The sequence below is a fragment of the Xyrauchen texanus genome, chromosome 17, assembly GCF_025860055.1.
Source record: "Xyrauchen texanus isolate HMW12.3.18 chromosome 17, RBS_HiC_50CHRs, whole genome shotgun sequence".
In the NCBI taxonomy this organism is placed as follows: domain Eukaryota; kingdom Metazoa; phylum Chordata; class Actinopteri; order Cypriniformes; family Catostomidae; genus Xyrauchen; species Xyrauchen texanus.
In genome coordinates, this window is record NC_068292.1 from 40321307 (window position 1) to 40347291 (window position 25985).

Sequence of the window (25985 nt, forward strand, 5' to 3'; positions counted from 1 at the left end):
TGTGACGTTACACACCTGTACGGAAGCTCCGTCAAGCATTCGATTGGGTTACACAGGGACACTCGTGTGTTTGACAGGTTCACAGGCCAATTAGATGAAAGTTAGTGTCTGGTAGGCGGGGCTACATTTCAACACCATGACGTCGGTGTTTGCCTTAAGATGAGAAGAGAACGGGGCGAAGTAGGTTGAAGTTGACGGTTTGTTATCTAGACGAATTACGGACTTATTTTGCCTCAAAGGCTACGTTATATTTACCGCTCGACAGTGAAACCCGTACGATATGGTCTTATGTTTGAATATAGCTTTATTTGACGTATGAAGTACGCGCTTAATGAAGCACTCGTGATCAGCTCGCGCGTCTCATGGAAGTTTCTGTGACTTGGCGATAAATAAATGCGTTTTTTCCGAAGAGAGCAACACGTATATACTTTGTAGTGCACGGACTTATTACTGAGCCGCTAAGAAGATTAAAATCATGACGGGTAGAGAGGACGAATATGACTATCTCTTTAAAGGTAAGTGTAACAGCTGATTTATAATAATGTCTTCCTGATATGTTGCGTAGCTCGCCTGTTCTGGTTGTCTTGCACTTATTAAATTTTTTTATTTTTTTTGGCCCTATTGCTAAAACAACATAAAGAGTCATTTCAATCATGGCAGGCTACATGATAATTTACATCGCTTAATGTGTCTTGTTTTACGAGTGATGCTATAGTTTATACAGAGCTTTGTGTCCAATAATATGCATTTTATCTGTATGATATGGGATCACAAAAAAATATCAAAAACCGCCATCTCAGAAATGTTTGTCCTTTTGTGTAGAAAAGTGATTGCGAGAAGCTTCCCTTTTTTAAGTATCCGCAATGTAAGTGCAGTTAAACCGGTAAGACCTGTATAGGCCTAAATCAGGTCTTTCTCCGGATGGGTTTGCATCGTCAAGGTAAAATCTCATTAAAAGATCACGAGAGCTTGCCCATTTTATTCTTAATGCATGGCCTTCTATAAGATTAGATCAATCATTTGACTTGTAGCAATGTAGATTTGACACTTCCTGGTTGTGTTTTAGACATCACTGTGTGGGTGTCTAAGCTCTCACGTTGTTTGATCGTGAATCAGTCAGTGCTGTTCAAACACTAGTACTCACAACTTTAAACATGCCCGTCCACCAAATTTTAAACGGGAGCATTCAAAGTTATCGGAGTGCATTCCTGTGTGCCTACCTCAACCCGTGATTTTATTAGCTGAGACTTTTGTTAGTGGATTTCCTCCCGTCATACTGATGAGTTGGCAATGTTGCAGTTATTTTTCAGCTCAACACAATAGGAAAAGTTTACAAGACTCTTTACGGAGCTTTTTCCCATAATGACCACATCTGCCAAAACTGACAAAAGTACCTTCATATTTGTCCGTATGACTCATGCACTAAATTCCAAGACTTTTAAAGTCATACGATATGTTTGAGTGGAACCGATCAAAATGTAAATCCTTATTCACTGAAAATCTTCCCCTCCGTTGCAGCTCTCAAATGTCATTATCCACTCTACATAAAAATGACATGTCTGTTATTCCTCACAAACTTATTTTTGGACTACTTTTATAATACTTGAATGGAGTTGTTGTCCTTTTAGAGCTTGACAGACATGGTCACTATGAACTGTCATTATATGGAAAAGAACCGTGTGAAGATTATTAAAAAATTCTCCTTTGTGTCCTACGTAAAACAATAACCGCATATACAGGTTTGGAACACACAGTGAGAAATTAAAAGCAGAATGATTCCTTTCAAACTAGTAATTCACCCAAAAATGACAATTCTCTCACCCTCATGCCATCCCAGATGTGTATGACTGACTGACTTCTGCAGAACACAAACAAATATTTTTAGAACAATATCTCAGCTCTGTATGTCCTTATAATGCAAGTGAATGGTGACCAAAACTTTGAAGCTCCAAAAACCACATAAAGGCAGCATAAAAGTAATCCATGAGACTCCAGTGGTTTAATCGATATCTTCTGAAGTGATCTTGTTTTGGTTGAGAACTGACCAAAAAATATCTCCTTTTTCACTGTAAATCTTTACATCAGCAGTCATCTTTGCAATCACTCTTTCAAGCTTGATTACGCTTCCTAGCACGGTCTGCATGCATCAAGCACTAGGAAATGTAATCAAGCTTAAAATAATTATCCTGCCTAGAAATTGCTACGGTAAGATTTACAGTAAAAAAAAAAGTTATATTTTGATCCGTTCTCATCCAAAACTGATTGGATCGCTTCAGAAGACATTGATTAAACCATGAGAGTTATATGGATTACTTTTATGCTGCCTTTGTTTTTTGGTGCTTCAAAGTTTTTGTCACTATGCACTTGCATTGTATGGACCTACAGAGTTGAGATATTATTCTAAAAATCATAATTTTTGGTCTCCAGAAGAAAAAGTCATACACATCTGGGATGGCATGAGGGGAGATGATGATGAGAGAATATACATTTTTGGGTAAATCAATACTTTGTTCAGAAACCATAGGCATGTTCATAAATTATTACCTTAAGAATAATGCCTCAACCATATCTCTCTCTTAATATTTGCCCAAGACTCCCTCTATGAGAGGAAAGACGTTCCCAGTATTTCATAATTCTATGTGTGGGTGAAAAAGGGAGTTGCTCTTCGTTCTTGCCCTTTTTACTAATTGTTAAAAAAGCTTTGTTGTAACACACCCTCTGTGTGTGAAATATTTGACTCCTTGCTGTTGTTCGGAGGTCAGTTCTTGCCAGCACACGCACAGCATTTGTTTTAAAGAGCACTCACAGTGTCATTGGTGTCTCCAAAGAAAAAAAGCACACACACAATAGCATGTAAAGGTACCATAAAGTCGAACAAAATTTCAAGCATCAGTATCCTCTTCGTCCGCAGTGGTGCTGATTGGTGACTCAGGCGTGGGCAAGAGTAACCTGCTTTCTCGCTTCACCCGTAATGAGTTCAACCTGGAGAGCAAGAGCACCATCGGGGTGGAGTTTGCCACACGCAGTATCCATGTGGAGGGAAAGACCATCAAGGCTCAGATCTGGGATACGGCTGGACAGGAGAGATACAGGGCCATCACATCAGCGTAAGTGTGTTGTTAGATCTGGTCATCTAACCTATTGTTAGAACCGGTGGTGATGTTAATACAAGTATGCATCATTATTTCTTAATAACATGTGATTAGACCCAGACGGTGTCTGCATGTGAGATGGCTCCATAGACCCCCATTATGCAAAAATATTCAAGTGGCTTAGAAAAGTTTTGTTTTGTTTAATACATAAGGTTTGTCCCCCCCTCATACACTGTGTTGGAATCACATGACTAACCGAATACTGCTTTGTTCATCTCAGTGACCCTCCCGCATTATGTGTGTTCACAGGTATTACAGGGGTTCAGTTGGAGCCCTGCTGGTGTATGACATTGCAAAACATCTGACCTATGAGAATGCAGAGCGCTGGCTGAAAGAGTTGCAGGATCATGCCGACAGCAATATTGTAATCATGTTAGTAGGGAACAAAAGTGACTTGCGCCATCTGAGAGCTGTGCCTGTGGATGAAGCAAAGGCCTTTGCAGGTTAGCGTTCTGAGATTTATATTGAGATAATCAATGAATTTTCTGTATGGTGCATACTAGTTGTCTTGGTAATATTTTACTGTAACTGTTTATACCATAGTTGTTTATTAAGTGTATTTGGGAAGAGACAGTTTGGACATACCCACTTATTTGTTTTCCCTACATATTAGAATAATAGTCAATACGTTTGGGACATTATATCAAATTTCAATATATGGCAATCCCAAAAAATTATGAACCATATAGAAGCAAAACTCTATATTTCATCATTTGAAACATTGTTTTCTGTCCATATGATTATAAATGAAATGACACATCAAACATTATAATCTCTATATCATTTGATTTGACCCCTACCTGAGTTCACACAAGGTCCTTGAATTGCTTGAGCATGTTCGATTTGGTATTTTGACGTATTTCCTTCTAAAACAGGAAGTTGCGGCAGGACATGTCAAACAACTCGTCCCATTTAAAAAAAAAAATAATTATTGACAATAGGATTTAGTTTATAGACACCCATCCACCCCTTTCCACCATGCTGCTAATGTCGGAGCCACTTGCAGTGGAAACTTGAGAAGCGATCTCAATACTGGCCAGCTTTTCCATTGACTTTTAGAAACAAACTATGATCTGATAGCATTAATTCATAACCAGCCCACAAATGCACATAGCCTTCGCTTTTGATGAAGCTGGAGCTGTTTTGCAAGATGAATAACAAAAAACAAGCGTGTAATAATATATCTATATTTTGAATCCCATTACACTGAGAATAAAGAACTTACTGGTGCTGTTGATCCCAAGAAACCTCCGGCAACACACAAAATATAAATAAATCTCCAGCAACTTCTCTCGTGTCCAGATCCAGTGTATTCATGGCCCATTCACAAGTGATCATCCCTATGCCCTATTCCCTTTGAAGACAAATACCCTCCACTGTGAGAGCTACAGTTGGCTGAAAGGTGAGAATGGTCAGTCAGAACTCACTTTTTAAGTGATTTGAGTTGTTTGGAACAACCCTACAGCATGGATCGTGTTCCCTTCAAAGTGCCCTGCAAAGGCATTATGAGTGCCAGTTCGGACACAGCCGGGCATGCTGAACAGATGTAGGGAGAGGGTCCATTTTACTTCTAGAAAGTGTTTGGTTGGACAGGTTTCTGAACCTCTATGTGACATCATGTCTGTTGCTGCGTCTGTTTAGCCGGAAGAGAGAAAGACAGACAGCAGATTTAACTTCTGAAAACAAATTTAGTCAACTTTTAGAAGTACACTAGCATAAAGATGACCTTAAATCCTGTAGATATGGACTAAAACAAGCAAAATTTTGATTTCATGAAGCCTTTAAAGTGCTTAAATTTAGCTTTAAGAAATTGAAGTTCTGGAATACCTGGAAAATTGCCTTGTTTTGTTGAAAATTGCTTAAGATTAAAATGGACTATTTCTTCCTTTTAATATGCATCCATCAAAGTTGAGATCCCGCAGTCCACTTTCATTGTATAATGTGTCTTAACATACTTTCTGTGCTTTAGTCAGATAAAAAAGTAAAAAGAAATATTAATTTTAACAAATATCATGGATTCTCTAAAAACGAGACTTCTCTCTTGTTAATGCATGAACAGAAATGCCTGTGTAAGTCTGAGACAGTACCATGATAGCGCTTGTTATACAAATGAATGTAATCTTAATGTTAGTACTTGTAAATTGTACACATCAATTGAAACATTCACAGATCATATCATCATTATTATTACATTCAATTTCAAGAAATAATATTAATTGATATAATGTAGAATTTTTAAAGTTAAAGTGTGATTATTATAATCAAGACGAACAAATTATTAAATAGTTAAAAATATAATATACTTTTTTGGGACCGGTTCTGTTCAGTTATATTGCTTGTTCTGCACCTGATCAGCCTAAATGTGGTCCACTATTTTTGAAGGCTTATTTGTTTGTGAAAGGTATATGAGAAATTATAGTGTGCATTTTGCACAAGTATTTAAAAATATAAAAATAAACACAATTTTCTGCCATACTTTGTCATTTAAGTGTTGTCATATCGAATTGAGATAATATCGAATCGTGAACCTCAGTAGTCAACCAGTAGTTAGTGTAAGTCTTATGCCGGCTTAGAATGTATGACCACCAGACCAATGAATAAGCTTTTGACCATGAACTTTATGGATCTACTAATGTTTTAGTTATTTCAAGTGTACAGATATTCTCTCTAAACCCGCACAGAGCTGCAGGAGGTAGGAGTGCAACTGATGGCATGGGCAAGACAGACTGTTCCACCAATCAGAATGTTCATTTCATACTTGATTGGATATTTGCTAACAAATCATATATCCATTTCAGTTAGGGGCAGGACATTTCCAGTCTCTAATGCTGATGCACAAGCATCCCTGGAGTCACCATAGTGACACACACACACACACGTACATTTAAATGTAACTTATGCAATTAAACTTTGTGAAAACACTGCGTGTTATTGCACTCGTGCTAGTTTTGGATGGTCATCGCAGATGCTGGACAACTGAGTCCAGTAATGATATCAATTGTCTTTCTTCTTTTTTGCCTTTTACGACTGTCGGTGGTGCCTTTGTTCATGATATCAAATCACAGTATGCACACCTCTTCAGAGACTATACACCACTGGTTCCAACTTATCCATATAAAAAAACAGCACAATTTATACATGTGTACTCAACAAATTTGAAGCATTTAAGCATACACATTTAATTTTCTTCTTCAAGATCACAAGAAACACCACACCCACTCAAGTGTGTCCAAACTTTTATTTGACTATTAGTGTTAAAAGTAAAATCAAAATGTTTTTTGTGTGATCCTATATGTTCAAAAAATCTACTTGTTCAGGTATCAATGATAGTATCAGTGAGTAAAATACCGTTCTGTTGGATTGTGTGTTTAGAAAAGCATGGCCTTTCTTTCTTGGAGACTTCTGCTCTGGACTCTTCTAATGTTGAACTTGCCTTTCAGACCATTCTTACAGGTCAGTACCACAAAACATGAGCAAATCATCTCAGAATATTTAGCTAAAGTATGTATGGATTATGATAGTATTTGATGTGCGGACTACTTGATGCTGATTTAATTTTAAATGCCGTACTAACTGAGATGCAGTAAAAATCATTGAGAATAAAGAAACTCAAAATTAAATGACCCAGATGCAACTGTAAATGTACAGTAATACAACTTTTTACACCCAAAATCTCAACCGCCTTGAAAATGTATTGTTTTCTTAATGCAAAAAAAAAAAAATTATATATATTTTATCATTTATTATTTTATTTTTTATTATATTTATTTAGAGTTTTGGTGATTCATCCACAGATGTGGTGGGCAATCCTGGTAGCTCTTAAAAACCACAATGCTCCTTATGTCTGAAGTACTGCCACTAGATGGAGGCAAACTCCAAGCCACAGATATGCTGTTGCTACTCTTGTATGAATGAATGAAAGTGTGTTTTAAGGTCAAACTCTCCAAGTTTGCTATGATGTAGTCGTTTGCTTTTTCTGCTATTTTGGCTGGGGAAATACCTATGTTGGCCTTGTTTAATTTGTCAAAATGAACGGCAACTGATGAAGTTCCACTGTCAATGACTTACCACATCTGTCCGACTCTCTCTCTCGCACAGAAATCTACCGTATCGTGTCCCAGAGGCAGATGTCAGGGCATGGCGATGCCGACTTCTCCCCCAGCTCCAAAGTGGTTCCCATTACTGTGCAGCCTACACAGAATTCTGGCAAGCAGGGCGGCTGCTGTCAAAATAACTGAGCTGCCACCACGGGGCCCGGGGAAAATCGGCAGCTTTGGAGCACGCTATCGGGATGGGGATTCAAAACGGTTCGTGTCTGTGTCCAAATAACTGCGTTGTATTCCCTCGTCGTGGTGGTTAATGTATGTAACAAACTTACTTGGTTATGCCCAGAATCATCAAGTAATAAGCTTCAAACTTGGAGTGAGAGGCCATGCTTCCAGTTTCAGACTACTTAGAAATGAGCAGTTAGCTGGGGCGCTCGGATGTGGCTGATCAGTTTATTTTTCGGAATTCTTTGTCACAGACATTCTGCTGACAAACAACGGACTGGAAGAACATCACCAGGACAAAGTGACACTTGTATAAAAAAAACAAGTGTCCTGGCATAGTTTACTCACCCTTATGTCTTTAGAAACCTATTTGACTTAATTTCATCCATGGAACACAAAGGTAGTTGTTTAAAAGAATGTCCAAGCTGCTTTTGTTTACATACAAAGTCGATGGTGACCACAGATGTCAAGCCAGATTTTCAGTACGTTTCTCACAATGCTATTGTATGCTTTCAACAGTCCTCTTTGGAGATTGACAGCTCCTGGTCACCAAACACTTTCATTTTGTGGAAGAGAGCAGCTCAGAAATTCTTCAAAACAACTGCTTTTGTGATAAATGAAAAAGTCAGTCATATAGGTTAGGACAACACGAGAGTGAGTTTATGATAGCAGTTTTTTAATTGTATTTTTTTTATTGGTGAACTATTCCTTTAAGCACCATAGAAGTTAAACCAAGTTACCACCAGGTAAATTAACAGTGGTCACTAAGCCACCAATGAAGTCATTTCTGACAGTCACCACTGTAACAGCCCTTCTGTATTAGCTGAATGCAGATATGATCTTGATATTCTGTGGTATTTTTACTTTGTATTGTTATGCTTCTTTATATGAATGAACTTTTTTTTTTTCATGACTTGTATGACAATATTGATCGAATTTCTTGGCAAACACATGACACGCATTATATTAGACGTGCTGTTAGTGTTTTCTGAGTATCAGTGTAATGTTTATAGGTTAATTGATAGATATGCTGTAGAGATTGAATAGTGTGTAATAATCAAATTTAGTGTTGGGAATTGTGGACTGGTTCTTAATAAAACAAACCATGGTGCCTTAAATGGCATGGTGCATTAATATATGCATAAAAAAAATGTACAATGCTGTATAAGCATCAGTCTCACTTAAACTTTTCAGTACACATCTGAGTTTCTCTCAGGTGTGCACAAGAATTGGCTACACACTTTTTGGGCATGTAATTAACTGTTTCCTGAAGTGTGAATGCACCCTTTGAGGTGTATATGTCATGTCTGTGCTGCCTTTGGAGAGGTAAAACAACGTGTGAGTGGGTACAAATTGGGTTTACCCGTTTCACAGTACCTATATTTTTACAATACATTTTATTTGTGATTGCCATTCTGTATAAATCTGAAATAATCACATCTCTTGATGATAACATGCTTTTGAAGGTAGTGAATGCAAAAACAATTGTTTTCATACATTGTCCATTAATTCTTCCTCAGAATTACAAAAATATTTTTTAATGCAATGATTAAAGGAATATTATGGGTTCAATACAAGTTAAGCTCAATCGACAGCATTTGTGGCATAATGTTGATTAACAAATGATTTTAATGTGTCTCTTTTCTTTAAAAAAAGCCAAAATCTGGGTTACAATGGATGTAAGTGGGGCCAATAAAGAATATACATGTTAGCATAATTTTACCTTGATAAAATAACTTGCTAACCGTTTTTGTGTAGTTATACCCAATATTACAACTTGGTACCATGATAAACACCGTTAACCCTAAAAGAGTATATGTGGCGATTTAAACAACTTTACAGCTCAAATAATACACAAGTTTTAATAGATGTATTAATGGAAGTGCTTTTGTAAGCTTCTCATTTCTGCATCTAAACTTGCCAAACCTGGCCCCACTCATTATAACCTTGATTTTTGCTTTCTTTAAGAAAAGGGAATGAGTTGAAATAACTAATTTTGTAGTAATCAACAAATTCTGTAGATTAAGCTTGACTAGTATTGAACCCGAAATATTCCTTTAAGGAACCAGAATCATTCAATCAGTATCCGAGTCAACAAAATCCTGATGATTCCCAATCCTACTTAAAATAGAGACCCATGATACCAGTAAGTTGCTTATATGCTCAATAACTTAATTTTGACTTATTTTCTGTGGATCAATGGCTTTCATGATTGATTTGTCTTTCCCCGGGTGTCCTAGATGTTGTCCTACCATTAATAGTTATTTTTGTCTGTTTGTTTGAAGAATGAGATTGAGGTGGTATGCAGTGCTTCAATAGAAGCCTCCATCATTGGGTTGATTCACCATATTATATTGCAAAGCAGGGGAACTGACAGCTTGAGAAGCACTGCTGAGGTTTTCTTACTGGAAATGAATTCATTGCTGCTCATCCCTGTTATCTGCTTCATGTAACCTGAAGAGCACCATGTCTCTGGAGATCTTTCCTCAATGTCCCAGCTTCTGTCTGTCTTTTACCCCTTTTGGTGTGGTTCTGTCTTTACGAATGTTCAAAGGTGTGTGTGTGTGTTGTGGCATTCAGATGTTCCCTGCCTTTAGGGTGATGTTTTAGCTTTATCCTTATTGTACTGTTTTACTTTACACAATTACACGAGGTGTTTCCCTGAAATGCCTTGCCTGTAAGATTTATGCAAATGCTGTCAATCTGTCATGCTGAATATCAGCTGTTTAGCTGGAGTTATGATAATTATTGCTTTGAGAAGATTCCGTCATCCTGCCTGCTCTTTTCCCAGTGGGAATCTTGAACAAAGGCTTGGAATATTACAAATACATTTTCAATTAACAACATGGATGTTTATAAGCCGACAGGGTTATTTGAGAACACAAGACAGTTGGGTCTTGAGGGAAAAATTACTTTTGTTACGTACAGTGGACTGATTTGACATAAGAGCTTGTCTATTTCACAGAGTTCCCACATTGTTTGACCATTGAATTTCCATGAATTTTCCGGGACCTTTCCAGACATTTGTGATTACTGGAAAATAATTTTATAGAGATTGCACGATGGCATATTTATGAGCTTAACAGAACTAGAAAAAAATTATATTCACTACAGAAATTTCCATGACCTTGCAAGGCCTGGATATCAGCATTCCCTGATATTTCCAGGTTTCTATAATAGCCTTTTAAACACCACAATTTTCATTTTATGCTGTCAATCTTGTGAAGAATGGTTCTAATTTTCACAAATAAAAATTCTGTAGTTTGAATCATTTTGTAGAAATCAACTTCATGTGTTTTCGAAATATATTATACTTTTTAAATGTATAAATTAAATGAATGATTCAGGTTCAGTATACAAGTTAAGCTCAATAGGCTCAAAATAGTTTGTTGTAATCAACATTTTGCTACAAATAATGCTGATTAAGCTTAACTTTTACTGAACCCCTAACGTTAAACGTTGAAGCTTTCACGTGACTGAGCCTTTGAATTAGCCACGCCCCCTCATACCAAAACCCCGCCCTCAAGATAATTTTGAGAACAAAACAGATCAAAAGAGCAGGATTGTTTTTCCTTTGGCTGTCAAATGCAACAGTGGCACAATAGCACCCTTAACTGACAAACATTATGAATCATAACCTCAATGATCAAGTAGGTATAACTGCAGGCCAGAAACATCCAAACATGGTCCGGATCACCAAATGAGGGTGGGGTTACCACAAAAGGGGGTTGTGCCAATTCCAAAAGGGGCATGTCACTTCCACTCACTGTTAAGATTAGATAAGGGCGACCGCCCCTTTTTGGAGCAATGCCTGCAGCTGTACCCTTCTCCAATGATCCGCTTCAAATGAGAACGAGCAAAATGATTGACAGGTGAAAAGCGTCAATGTCCATGGTCCACGAACACGTTTTTGAATTCTGTTTACAAAGTCTACAGCTGTCACTGAGACTGGTAAGATATCTTGGGACACTTATCTCATTAATATCTGTAAGGGAGTAGGACAATTTTTTGCATTTGCATATATCCATGAATCACTTGCAGCTTCTTTGTTATGTTTGCTTCAAAAAGATATCAATAAATAACATCCACATACTGACAGAAATGTTTATACTGACACATGATTATTTCCAGTCCTGGAAATAATAATTTCTTGAAATATTCAATTTTTTATTATTATTATTATTATCATCATAGGAACCCTGTTTTTAACCCATGATCTGCTCAGTTTTTAAGCACTTGTGAAATTATTCAATATTATAAATGACTTGAATAAAATCAGTTTGTCAGGTGTGTGACCAACAGAATTCAGGGTAGCGGTGACAGATTATTCTGTTTGTTTTATTAGAAACATTTACAATACAATTTTCAGAAAATAACAAAAAAATCAAAACTAGTATGGCATAGATACATTGATCAAATATCAAAAATGAAACCCACTAATAACATGTTCTAAGAAGAGAAACCTGCAATTTGCGTGCCTCGTGTAGACACCATACTGAAATCATGACATGAAATGACTCGCAGAGTATTGGCTAGCCTCGTCTATGATATGGCAGACCCCTCGTTCATCAACAATAAACTGAACACTATTACCAGGAGATGCTTGACCAAACTAATGCATGAAGACCACAATGAGAACTGTATGAAACACCTCTACTGTGCTGGAAGCTACCAAATACAGACTGTCGGACTGGAGTAACATCCCAAAGTGAGGTCACCGAAATGACCCTCCTGTCAGACTGAAATTGAAACCACTACACAACTATCATTGCCACCACAAAGCCAAAACAGAGTCGAGACGCGCGTTCACCGTGAAGTATTGCTACTATGCGTTTCAGTGTAAACAATAGTTCACCACTTTGACGTTTCACTCGGTTATAATGAGTAATCGTCAGCCCTTAAGGTGAAGTTTGTGAATAAGCCTAATTTACAAGCCTAATTTGGATCGTTTAATAAATTGAAAGAAACTTAAATTCAGGTTTGGCTTCATTCTGGTATGTCACATTATGGAAGTAAATTGGGCTGCAAACTGAAATTCATGTTGACTTCTGTTAAGTGTTAATAGAAGTTACATGCAAACAATTGCGATCTGCTTAGAACTATTACTGTATCTGGAAACAAATATAATAAATGAATATCTGATTTGCAGAAAACAAAACAATGCGCATTTTTAAACAGTTGGAAATTGGTACATCTTTACATGTTTTTGCTTGTATCTCTATGTGTGTGTGTGCATGTTTATGTTTCACCCTGTTAAACTAATTCACTTCACAACAATTGCATTTACATCAGGAAAGCAAATAAAAAAAGAAGATAAAAGGGAAGGGACTCGTTATTCACTCAGCTATATGGTGTGGAGCACACAACACTTCTGAGTGCTTCTACTATGCAAAAATGCGATTTTGAGGCACAGGAGTGACTAAAATACCCCCAAATCCTATAAAATATTTTCTGTCGTTATCCCATTGCTAACACGCGTCTTTAAACCGGCACATATCTGACTTTAAAATATAAGCCTTAGACACCCCGCCCCACTTGTTTTATGCTGTCAGAAGTGTGAAGGATTTTTCTAACTTTCATAAATAAAAATTCTATAGTTTTAATCATTTTAGTAGAAATCAACTTCATGCGTTTTAGAAATATATTAACTTTTTAATTTATTAATTAAAAAACAAAATGTCTTGGTTACTTATAAATATGTTTGCTTCATTAAAGATATTCATAAATAACATCCAGATACTGACCTCTTCCTCTATGAAATAATAATGCACGTTAGCAAAATAGAATCTTACGAAACGGCTATAAGACATTTTTTCCCCTTTTAAGTAAGTTGCTTTGTATAAATGCTGTGAGGAAGAACCTAAACAGATATGGTGGTATTTCTCTAGCCATGGATTTCAACTTAAAGCTTGCTTTTGATAAATAAAAGGCAATGTTAGACATTGGTTGGGTGGCCATTTTTACATTCAAATACATTATTTGCCCTTTGTACTATACTGAAAAGGCATTAGAATTGCTTAAGTGCATCATCTATATGTTCTCTGGTGATTCTCTGGAATGAATGCTGCAGTGGTTATAGATAAATGCATGCAGCTTTGCTATGTCTTATGCAAGAACATATTTTTGGTATATACTTCTCATCTAATCAGGTGGAATAAAAAAAAAAAAAGAAGAAAATATTATCAAGGCTAATAATGGAAATATATCCATTATGGTAATGTGGAACTAAAGATATTTGTTGGGTATGTTGTGCATTAGATACTTCATATTGGATAAGAGAAATATGTTTGGAAAAATAAACTGGCTTCATTGTATACCATTTAGTGGCTCTGTTATATTTTCTTTACACAGGTCTCAGCTGCTTAAAGGTAAATAACACTCTGTAAAATAATTTCTCAGCATGCACAACCAAAAGAAGCGAAACAAGCTGTTGAATTGCAACTATTTAACAACACCACGTCATTACTGGAAAAAGAAGAAAATAATTCACAGTGGATCTTAATATTAAGCTTCACGTTAGACAACACATTCTTGTTAAACCTGTTAGATTCTTAACTTGACCATGTTCATGTTTTTTTTTTTTTTTTGCAAGGGCAATTCATGTTTTGAACTAGGCATAACAGCAGTGCCCTTGTCATTCTGAAATTAAGATGTAATTTGCCAGCTGTGTTTATTTGAATGATGATCATACTGTCATGATACGCATTTTAAATGTAGATATATTCCTCTGGGCTGCTCATAAACACAGTACATCCTGTCTTTATGGCGTTTTTGAATTTTTTTTAATATATTTGTACAAAAGCAATGCACTAAAAATGAAACTTCATGAGTTCGATCCCTTGCTAATTGTGACAACCCAAATTTTTGGTCATTTATTTTCTTAAAAAAAGCTTTGATTATCTTCATATTGTGTTTTTTGGGCATTATTGACGTCACACTTTATTTTCTATTGGGATGACGCCTTATGCAATATTACAAACTAACAAAGTACGCTATTAAAGACTATTACAATATTTTCAGAATTGCTTATATAGTGAAATATATTTAATGATATGCCTATGGTAGTCAGTCTTTTTATAAATCTCCCTAAATGTCAATAAATATAGTCTTATTACTATCAAATAAATAATACTTAAAAAAGGTTTTACTGTGATTGGCTATATAAAGTCTTTTAAACAGTTAAAATGTATCCCTTTGAAAGCCTGTTACACTGTAATGAATATCTCGCTCTAAACACATATACAGCATGGTCTCCGTGAATTCAGGCTACATTCTTTTAAGTATATCATCACTCTACTAGACGCTGCAATGTTTGGTTAAGAAAGGAAACTTTTGATGTGCTGCATTTGCAAACTGAGAAAAAAAATCATTACAGTATTTGTTACATTCTCATAAAAAGAGAGACGTACTTCTAAGGGGTTTTAATGGGGTGAATGAAATGTTAATGGCTATAAAAAGTCTTCGGGTTATGAACCACTGCAAAGCATTTTTTTTAATTATCATTCATTTATTATTTTATCTTGTTGACTTAAGACTAAAGTTATTGCTGACCTACTGACCTTAAAAGAGACAGGATAACATAATAGACACACAAATGTGGTTAAAAAAGAGAGCCATTAATTCAGGTTTGCATAATCAGTTTTGGTTTTGGCTTTATAAACTGACCAAAATGCACATACATTCCTTTAATGGACAGATGTCTGTCCCGAATCAATGTAGAACACACATCTCTTTTCATTAACTTTGTACTGTTGATCTTTCACTTCAAAACAAAATAAAGCTGCTATTTCTAAATAAAAAAAACATAAATGGGCGACTTCAACATATGCAATCAGTGCAAATAGAATGTAACCCAAGTGCAAAAATAACAATATTATTTTTGTTGTCGGCATATAGTTTATCTCAACATGTAAATGCTTTTCGATTGCAAATGCAGTTTGTTTTCTAAAAGATAAGGTGCTTATAAGAGCTTTAATTTGCTAAGCCTCTTCAGTTTTGTCTCTTTAACAAATCTGAAAGTTACTTAAAGGGTCATAACATACTTATTTAAATGTAAATAAAGTACCTTATTACACGGACGCTTCGATAAAGTTGGCTTTCTTGTTCATCAGACAAAACAACCAAACTAAAAACAAACAAAACACTGTCAGGCGGTAATACAGACAGAATACATTGATTTGGGCGGGACAAACAACTCATCTGCTGTAACAGTCAACTGAGTATCAAAAGGAATATATAAGATGCTAATGGCTCAAAGGTAAATTGTTATATTTAATAAATTACAATCACAAGCTTACCCTAGCATATCTTCAACCACCTCACCAGTGGCAGTAGGGAAGAGAGGCTCGATAGGGGGAAAACAGACTCATTTCAAACAGACTACATTTTTAGAGTCTCCATTCTTTTGTAGTGGCCTAGCTAAGAAAAAAAAAAGACTGTTCTCCATCCCTCCAAACGCTGTAATCCCCTATTCTGAAATCCTCCAGCCTGCAATGTGACAGGCAGTGGGTGTGTAATTTGATTCAGCCTGAGCAGCCACCAAATTGGGCGTTTTCCCCCCGCTTTCTTGTCAATTACAATTGTCTGATTTCATTGTGCAGTTCAAGGTTGCTCTTCGATTGGCTGCTTGTGACCATGTATTGGCAGGGCAGTCACGGCAGGATGTCCCGCTTATGAAGGAAGACTCCATGGAAACTTTGATGGCCTGCCTCTAGTGCATATTAAATGAGGATACATTTAGAGAATGGACAAAGAATTCGAAAGGCTCTTAAAGAAATAGTTCATTCAAAAATTGAAATTCATGTCATCATTAATAGATCTGGATCTATCTTCTGTAGAACACAAAAGGACATTTTTGGTGTAATGTTAGCCTCAGTTACCATTCACTTTCATTGCATCGTTTATCCATGCAATGGAAGTGAATGGTGACTGAGACTCTCATTCTGTCATACAAGAGTAAACAAATGAAGAATATATGTTTTTGGTGAACTATCCCTTTTAAAGCAATGAGTTTTATACTTTAAGCTCATTTTACAGCATTTGGGGAATAATGTTGATTTCAACAACCCCTTTGTTTGTAAAAAATATTATAAATCTGGGTAGCAATGCAGCACTTAGAATGGAAGTGAATGGGATAGTCCATAAATGTTTCAAAAGTATGCCCACAAGGCATAAACATTACAGTATATGTGTTACCTACCTTACTAACCATATCTGTGTTAATTACTCTCAATTTTACAACTTCGTTATCATGATGACAAAACCCTATAATCCTGGTATTGGATTATTTTTAGATAACTTTTCACAGATATGGCTAGTAAGTAATTTTATTCCACTAAATTCATGTTAACATGTATAATGTTTACGTGTTGTGGTTATGCTATTGAAACCATGTGTATTTTAGTGTTTATGGACTGGCCCCATTCACTTCTTTTATAAGCAGTGTTGGGTAAATTACTCAAAAACAGTAACCCACTACAAATGACTAATTTCTTTAAAATTATCAGATGAATTAACTAATTACTTAACTGGAAAAGTAATCACATTACTGATTACTTTAATTTTAAGTTACTTTCTAAACCTCTTTTCCATTCAACAAATTCAAAAATAATGTCTCCCTTTCCTCATTCATTGATGTACATTATTCATACACTCAGCACTTCTCATTTCAACATCAAATTGCTAATTTTACCATAGACCTCACTAATTACAGGTCTGTATTTCATGCTTTAAAATTTTATTAAAAGTCAGTGACTGTAATCAGATTACACGAATTTAAAATACAATGTGTTACACTACTTTTTTTTTGTGCCATAAAAGTAATTAGATTACAGTAACGATTACTTTGTAACTGCATTACACACAACACTGTTTATAAATGCCTAACTGCAACAACGATTTTTGCTGTTCAAGTAAAAGATGTCAGTGCAAGTAAAAGTTGAAAAAAAAAAATGTCAAGAATCAACATTACGGCACAAATGCTGTCGACTGAGCTTAACTTGTTTTGAACCCAAATCATTTCTTTAATAAACCAAAAAAAGATTCAATAAAATGCTTTGGGGTAAATCATACTATTGGACAATCTAGTCACCACTCACTCCCTGCCTCGCTCTTTGAAATAAAATCAGCTCTTGAATTTTTTTCCCCTAAAGGCAGGACAAAGGAGGCCCCACTTTCCCCAATGGGAATAGCATGGCACCAAGGGGCAGGGAGAAACGGGAGTGAGCGATCAACAGGAGGGGCCCCAGCTGCACCTAGTTGAGCACTGGGGTTGGATGTGTCCCCATATGCGGCGTTGCGTCCATTCACGCTACTGTACACTGGCCCCCCTCCTTTCTCCAGCAATTGCTTTGCACCTGGACTCTGATGTACGGCTAATTATCAGCTCCTTATAGGGCAGGCCATGTCGGGGTGCTCCGGAGACTGTACCACTACTGCGACAAAACAATATACTATCAGGGCGGAGCTGAAACTGTAGCCTGTGCATGGAACGATTGACGGGTGAGTAGAATTCGAGCAATACGCCACCCCAACCGCAAAAAAAAACAAAAAAACACACAATTTAAAGTATGATATGAAACACCTGCCTCCGTAAAGACAGACAATCAGCATGTGCTTTGCATCTCAAATGTAAGACCACGGGGACCGAGGGAGTGGGTGCTTTACAATGTACTGTAGCTCGGGGTCTTGCTGTCTTTTGTCTACTTGGATCTATTCAGGATCAGATTACAGGCCCCCCTCCCTTCAATCACCCCTATTTTACTTCATTGCATGCCTCGTGCTTGTAATCACTCAGTATTTTACAGTTAAATGTTTGAAAACAAAAAATCATTCATAAACTTACTGAGTGCAATCACAAAAGAGCCAAATGAGAAGGTTTTTATAACAAAATGAGTCGTGGAATACATCTTGAACAACAGACTGCTGAGTAAATTCCAGCGCTTTTGCTGCCCAACACTCTGAAAACTATGTTTTGTTATAACAGGAATTTGTACCTAGTAAGACATTGCTTTCTGATACGTCACACAAAAGGCTCAATGGGGCTTTCGGAAAAATAAACAAGACAAAAGACCAACTCCTCGAATGAGCCAAAACCTTTCCCCTTTTTACTCGTCAATTACCCGTTAAAATAGTTATTCTGCATTGGACTTCTAAATATCAACAAACCGGACTTATGTATGAATTCATAATTGTGTCTTTTGGATTGGATCCAATTTTATCGCCACACTGACCTATATTAGCCCCAGTTGGCCATTACTAAACCATATATTTCACATAGACATCTAGCAATCTGTTTTTGTGTGTTGTTTGTTTCGACAATCAATTTACATCAGTTTTAAGGTGCAAAGATTTAAGATTCTAGTTTGCCTTAAAAAAGAATACTTTCTTTTTAAAAAATTCACCAATATGCTGGGATGTAAAACTATACTCCAATCTTAGGAAATAAACTTGAGTAATAATAATTAAAAAATAATAATAATAATAATAATGACAATAATAAATTTCCCCACCAAAAATGAAGGAAAAGTGTAACATCTTCACATTATTTGTTCTGTTACTCTCCACACTGCATGTGGAAAAATAAGACAGCACCAGTAAAAAATAAAATAAAATGACCAAAACAAAATGAACATGCTAAGAACTACGTTCTTGCCATTTAAAAAAAAAAAACTTTTATAAAATATATATGTATATATGTGTACATATAAAAGAAAATCTGAAAATACTTCTTCCTCTTTTTTTTTTTTTTTTTTTTAAGTAAAGCAAGCAGTTGCTTCTAAAATATCTGCTTGTTTTGGTTTTGTGTTTTCTGAAAAAAAAAAAAAAAAAAGAAAACAATCAGAGTGAATACTGAATACAAAACAAAGAAAAAGGATTCAAATTAAACTGAGTCTACAGAGTAAAAACAAACATCCCACATTAAACAAGAAGACTTTAAGAGAATATTCGGATAGCCTGTGTGACCAGCGTGTGGCAGACAGGGCACTCCGGATGGTTTAGCTCACAAATTCGGATGGCACACTCCATGCAGAACAGGTTATGACCACATGGGACCAGGGCGGCTGTCACCTTGCTTTCAAAGCAGGTCATGCAGTCTCGGGCCACAGTGGGTGGCGAATCTGGCACGGGGAGACGGCCTGTGAAAGCAGCGGTGGCAGAGGTAGGCTCGCTGTGGGCACGGCGTGCCTGGGAATGGGTGGACCCGACGGCGTTGGCGTTGCCACATGGTTCGGGCAGACCCGGGGACAGTCTGGTCAGAGGGAGAGGCAGGCCTCCGAAGCTTTTGGAGCGCTGCTGGGCGTAGTAAGCCACCTGTTTGGGATAGTCGGGATCGCCCCAGCTCTGAGTGCCCTCTGAGCCAAAGTAAGAGCCTGGCTTGTCCCCATTGCCATGGCTGGTGAAGTCACTTTTACTGTAAATTCCCCCTCCATTTCCTCCTCCGCTACTTCCGACAATGGTGTCTGAGAAATTCTGCCTGTAACTGCTGGTGAGCGGCTTGCGCGGGGCCCCCTGTAGCCCCCACACCTGCTGCAGGTGGCTTTCCAGACCCCCGTTGCCACCGTCATGCCCCAGGCAATCATTCTCATTGTTTTGATCGTGCAGCCCACCCGTGCGGAAGGCGATGTGCGCCTCTATTTCTTCCCGAGCTCGCTCAGCATTCCCTGGGGAGCCTGTGATCTCAAAGACAGGGTCACGGTCGCGGCTCGGAGTGACTATGTAAGTGCACGTTTGCTGTTGGATACGTTTTATTGTCGAGCCTTTTGGTCCAACCACCAAACCCACCACACGATAGGGCACCCTCACCTGAATGGTGGTCTGGCCAGGTAACGGTGCAGGTGGGGAGCCGCTGAAAGAGACGCCCAGCTTGTTCCTAGAGGCCCGCAGCATGGAGAAGTGTTCTGCGGCAGAGATGATCTCTCGTCTGGCCAGGGCCACATCTTCTTTGCGACCGGTGATGAGGAAGACTGGTTCTTCACCTCTGACCGGGGTCTTGATGTAGGTGTTTGTCTTTGCACGCAAAGCTTTGATTTTGCAACCTGTTGAGTGGAGAAGGAGTATCAAGATTAGGGCTGATATTAGCCATCACTCATCAGCTTACCTGACACATGAAGTGATCAACATTTTGCTTGTTTCCAGGTTAGGGCCCACACAGAATCTAAGCTGATTTCCACAAAATTTTTAAATTCAAAGTTCTACACAGGTTCCGCCCCATGAGTGTACATATTTTAAATATTTGGCTGATAAGAGTAAAACCTCTCAATTTAACACATTTTATTGTGTTAAAATTAGGGCTGTCAATCGATCAAATATTGTAATCAAATTAATTAAATGGTGTCCCGATTAATTAATCGCGATTAATCACATTTAATCATATTTGCTGCGAAAGCCCCTCATATAACAATAATTCAATATATAAAGATTATAAATTTTTATATCAATATATAATTATACAGTTATCTTTAAATAATTAAAAATGATATATATAATAACAAATATTCCGATAATTAAAATACATTCTTGTAGCAGAAGAGATGATCATTGATAAGACAATACAAAAGCATCTTTAGAATACAATGTATTGTTTACTACCATATTATTGATCATACAGTCAATCATTGGCATACAGTTCAAAGCAATCCATTTCACAAGTGAATTTGTCAATCAGTTCGAGAATTATTATGAGGGCTTGTTTAAGAACCCATACATTTACACCATCGTCAGATATGCTTGTGTAGCGTCTCGGGTGCGTTGCATCATAAACATAAAATGTTTAGGTCACTGTTTCAAGTTAAATATAGTTTAATACTCAATCTTTAAACACGTCTTGAGATCCCTTAGTTCTGATTTGCACTCCATCAAGTGTTTTGAACGCAAGAACGTAACGCATGTTTGTGTTTTTCTGCCTACTGAAGTGTTTTCTTCACTGTGCGTTGCCATACAGCTGAAATTTCACTTACTGCCCTCTGGAGTAAACAAGCTTGCATTTCACAGGAATCTTCCTTATTATGGTCCGGGGGCAGTGCGATTAATTGAGTAAAATATTTACGTGTTATTTTTTGTCAACTTAATCGCACTGAATTAACGCGTTAAATTGACAGCCCTAGTTAATATCCATTTTACAAAATTCAGCAAAAATGTGTAAAAAGTCTGCAGATTCCATCCGGGTCTGCCAATGCCTTTTCTACTGTAATAAATATATAAATTATACCTCAAACTAATTTTTTGCTAATAAATTTGTGCATCATCTTGCAATGTATTCTATTTCACTAAACACAATTGGCCTCATTTAAATTGTTTGCAAATCTGTTCTTACATAAACGGTCACATTCACGTTAATGCGAAAATGTACGCAAGAATTGTTTTACCGAGAAATTTGTTGTGCTTGTGTTTCATGAATGAGGCCCATTGAGTTTTTCTAATTGCAGTGATTGCACAAATTGGCTTCTTTGCTACATATTTTTACTGTTTTATTCAAAACATAAAATCTCATTTGTAGGCTTTTAATTACCTAAAGTGTTTAGCATAATAAATCTCTTTTAGCATACTAAATTAAAGCCTGTGTTGATGCATCCCATTATAATTAAATAAAATCTTTAATTAGACTAGCTTTTAAATGTCACAGTTGTCTGAATTATGCCATCTCCACAAAATACAATGTACAATGTTCCGTAGCTGACATATTCAACACTGATAAAATGTTCAACACTTTCATAATGTTCCAGGTGTAAATTGTAAACTATTCTCTTGCTTGTTACATTTCATGCATCTGCGAATTTCAGGAGTTGACTTGAGGACAAAAAAAGAAAGCTAAACCCTCTATAAAGTTATTGTTGAGACATGAATGCATGGCAGTGCAAGGTGTGGTACAACACTGAATCTATTAGGCTGGTCATATAGAGCACTGTAGAATTTATTAGCACCTCTGTGGTGTCTTTGTCCGCCCAGGGGCCTGTTCAGTGGTTGGATCTCTGCACACTGGTTTCATGCCTCATTGTGTACAGCAGAAGCTAAAAAATAACCTGGATGGACTGTCTAGCACTGACAGCAGGGAGCAGAGATTCCCTCTCGTCGCTGAATCGTCGCTCTCGCTGCAGGAGCACATGTCCTAAGAGGCATTGCAGCCACTGCAGGTGTGCAAAGAACCGGAACCTCGCAGTTCAAATTCCAACTTAATGGTGATATCAAGGATACAGATGATGATGAGTGTGTGTTTTTTTTTTTTTGCCATTATTCAGAACTATGTCATTGTAATTATTAGGCCAAATGCACATAATGGAATCACATTGTTTTTATTATTTGTAGCATAATAAATATTTAATAACTTAAAAGTGATAGCTCATCATAAAGGAACGTTCTTTCATTATATACTCTTCATAATGCTGTTACAAACCTATATATCTTTCTTTTTTCCATGGAACACAAAAGGAGATGTTAGGCAGAATGTTAGCCTCAGTCACCATTCACTTTCATGGTATGGGGAAAAAGAGCAACATTCTTCAAAATGTTATGTTCAACAGGCAAAAGAAAGTCAAATGGGTTTGGAATGACATTAGATGAAAAACATACAAATGTTTCAAATAATATCAGTAGCTTTCTAATGAGATAAAATCATCTTTCCAAATCCTCTTAATCAGCACTTTTCACTCCTTGCACTTGCTCTGTCTTGTCCCACCTCACCGCATCCTAAGTTTCCGTATTTGATTTCAACCATTTCCCTCTAATGAGACATGAAGGCCACTTTAGTGCTCATCATACGCAGAGAATCCTCTTGCAGGAGGCATTTATTAGAGCACACTTCATCTGTACTATCTGGTATTATAGCATTAATGAACAGACATTGTGCTCCATACAGGCCTCCTGACTCCATGCTTTGAGAGCTAGAGCTGTTGTACTGGTAGATGGGGTGTGACACCCTCTTCTTTAAAGTCTGACCAGATCAAAATGCAGATGGCCATAACCAACAAAGACAATATTCGAAAAAGTGTCTGTGATCAATGTGAATTTCACTATAACTAATTTTAAATCAGACCCCCCATCTTAAATAGCTGCTTACATCCTTGCAAATACAACAGCTTTCCAGGAAATAGTCGCATCCCATGCAATTAATTTATTATGTACCTAAGTGACAAAAATGACTAAAAGAGAAATCTTAAGGCAGAATCAGATTAAGATATATGCCTGGGACAACGGTTTCACCAAAACTCCAAGTGGTTCAAATCTCAGCCATTATCTTCAACTTCTTCAAAAGAGCAACAACATACAATCCAAATAAAACCATAGCTAACTTTTCAGCTGAGTCACGTTTGTATTATCCATTTCCCCCCATCATATGTTGAACGCTCCCTGGGGTTGTACACAAAGCTTTTGCCACACCCCTTTATAGAAATCTGATATATGACAATATATTTAAAATACAGGAATGTAATATTTTTGTGTATGGTTTTCACTGCTGTAAAAAGTCGCATACTTGTAGCCTACATATATGCAACATACATTTCAAAATACTAAAAAATTGGCGTTTTCAAATATGTAACATATATTTTCCAAAATCATAGTGGAATTCGAGTATGTAGGCAGGCATATGCCTGAGTTTAGGAACTGTTATTTGCAATGTGCGTTAATTTATGGCCAGATATCAGATTTCAGTATGGGACACGCGGACTTTCACTCCTTTGTCTGGCAACCTTGTCCGAATTTCAGCACTTTTTATTGACAGCTAGTGTTTAGACGTTCATAAGAGACTCCTTCGGCGAGATTTGAACGCCAGCGGACAACTAAAGTTCTCCTTGTCTTTGTCTGAGAGGTAGTCTTGACAAAAACAACGCGGTGCTGCATATAAGCCCTCACGAAGAAACTACAGAAGCGCCCAAAGGAAGGAATGATACAATGTTTCCTGTCAACAAACAAAGACAGTTGAGTGTTACAATGTATCCAGTGCGCGCACGAGCGTTCGAACTGTTAACCGTTAAACGTTCCATTTTTGTTTTTCAAAAAAAACATTTCCGCGCGCTCAGACGACAAAGGAAAAGAAAAGCGCGTCTGCACGCTGGCATTGGTGGCGAGGAGCTGGAATAATGCGCTCTAGTGACTTTGTTCTCTCGCCCGCTGATAACTTTGCTTAACGCTTGGAGTAAATGCTCACGTACGTGTCATCATATGCACTGAGATAGGAGGCTGAATTGTGACACAGTTTTGGGTAAAATGGGCACATTGTCCACCCTAACCCGCAGGAAAAGAGATCACCACTCCCTTTTTTCTTTGTCAGGAAAATCACATGTCGCTCTTGTCTTAACTCAACGCTAGAGCGAATGAGTTGGAAACAATGTGAAAGTGGGCATTGTTGTATTTACCTTGCCTCCCCACTATTTCGGCCACATGTTCGGAGCTTGGCACGGGCACACACTCAGTGATGTTGCAGCCCCGTCCCTTGGACTCGATTGACGAGTTCTCGTACAGGGCGCATAACTTGTTCTTCCCTGGTAAGATCCCAGATTCGGATACGACTCCGTGATTGTGATGGTTATTGTTACACCGATCTTGAACTCCTCCGCCACCCGCAGGAGCACCGCTGCCGTCCTCGCCCTCTCCAAGACCCAGCAGCGACAGCTGGCCCAGTGCAACTCTCAGGGCACGGGAATCGTCCTCCTCCTCCTCGGGTGGCACCAGGAGACTCTCGCCGCCGAAACCGGCTAAGTCCCCGCCGTAGCCCCCGTTTTTCTCCATGATCCCTGCGAGAACCAGCAAGCTAGGCATGGCTAACAAAAGAGTATGAGACAAAGACACTGGGTAAGAGACTGGAGAAACAGCCACCCTCGTTGCCACCCCGCCCCCTCTCCTCGATCCCAGTCCCCCTTTGCGCTAGTCCCTCCCATAGAACGGCCCACTCTCCGATTCCGATAGGCACAAGGCGAACGGGGCGCACGGATGTCTGCGTCGAGAGGGGCGAGGCGATGTTATGCTCCACCCCGTCTGGCTCACTCAGTCTCCGCCTCGCGGAGACAGAGCGAGTCACCGTGCATCCGTCCGTCCATCCATCCATCCTTAGCACCTCCGACTCCTGTCCTAGTGGCAAGCAGCAACTCACTCCAAACGCGTATTCCAAAACATCATTATTACGCTGGAAATATTGAGCTACAACACGCATGGATACTTCATGTTCTTTTGTTTAGTAGGGAGAGGCGTGTTATCAAACTACAGCCAGAAAGAGAACACGTGCGCGCCTGCAAACAACATCCACCATCCAGGCGCCTTTGTTCCCTCTATATTTTCAGTAAAATATTGGAAACATTTCTGTTGTGATTTATTTTTATTATTTGATACATTGAGTGTCATAACATAAGAACATGAGTTAAAACATTTATTCCTAATATATCCACCAAACTGAAAGAGTTAAACTGACATAATTTGGGGGTCCGCCCACCCCGTTTGCCGTTGGTTGCAGCGGGGTTGTTTGGACTACCGTTGCGCATGGAGTGCAACACCGAGAGGAATAAGAGTATATAAGCCACGAGAAGGAGGGACACAGGGAGCTATCAGACAGACGGTGCAGGATCTGCACTGC

General features: G+C 37.9%; 2 protein-coding genes across 2 annotated transcripts; one reads left to right on the plus strand and one right to left on the minus strand.

Annotated features, from left to right (window-relative positions):
- The first annotated feature begins 149 nt into the window (after positions 1 to 149).
- On the plus strand, positions 150 to 10691 carry LOC127657796 (ras-related protein Rab-11A-like). Its single transcript, XM_052146710.1, has 5 exons — positions 150 to 515; positions 2912 to 3107; positions 3402 to 3595; positions 6525 to 6605; positions 7251 to 10691. The coding sequence occupies exons 1-5, from the start codon at positions 476 to 478 to the stop codon at positions 7388 to 7390; spliced, it is 651 nt and encodes a 216-aa protein (XP_052002670.1). The 5' UTR covers positions 150 to 475; the 3' UTR covers positions 7391 to 10691.
- An 8655-nt stretch (positions 10692 to 19346) lies between these two features.
- Positions 19347 to 25361, minus strand: LOC127657785 (RNA-binding protein MEX3A-like). Its single transcript, XM_052146689.1, has 2 exons — positions 24775 to 25361; positions 19347 to 20460 (listed from the first exon to the last, which is right to left on the minus strand). The coding sequence occupies exons 1-2, from the start codon at positions 25175 to 25177 to the stop codon at positions 19358 to 19360; spliced, it is 1506 nt and encodes a 501-aa protein (XP_052002649.1). The 5' UTR covers positions 25178 to 25361; the 3' UTR covers positions 19347 to 19357.
- Between the last annotated feature and the right edge of the window lie 624 nt (positions 25362 to 25985).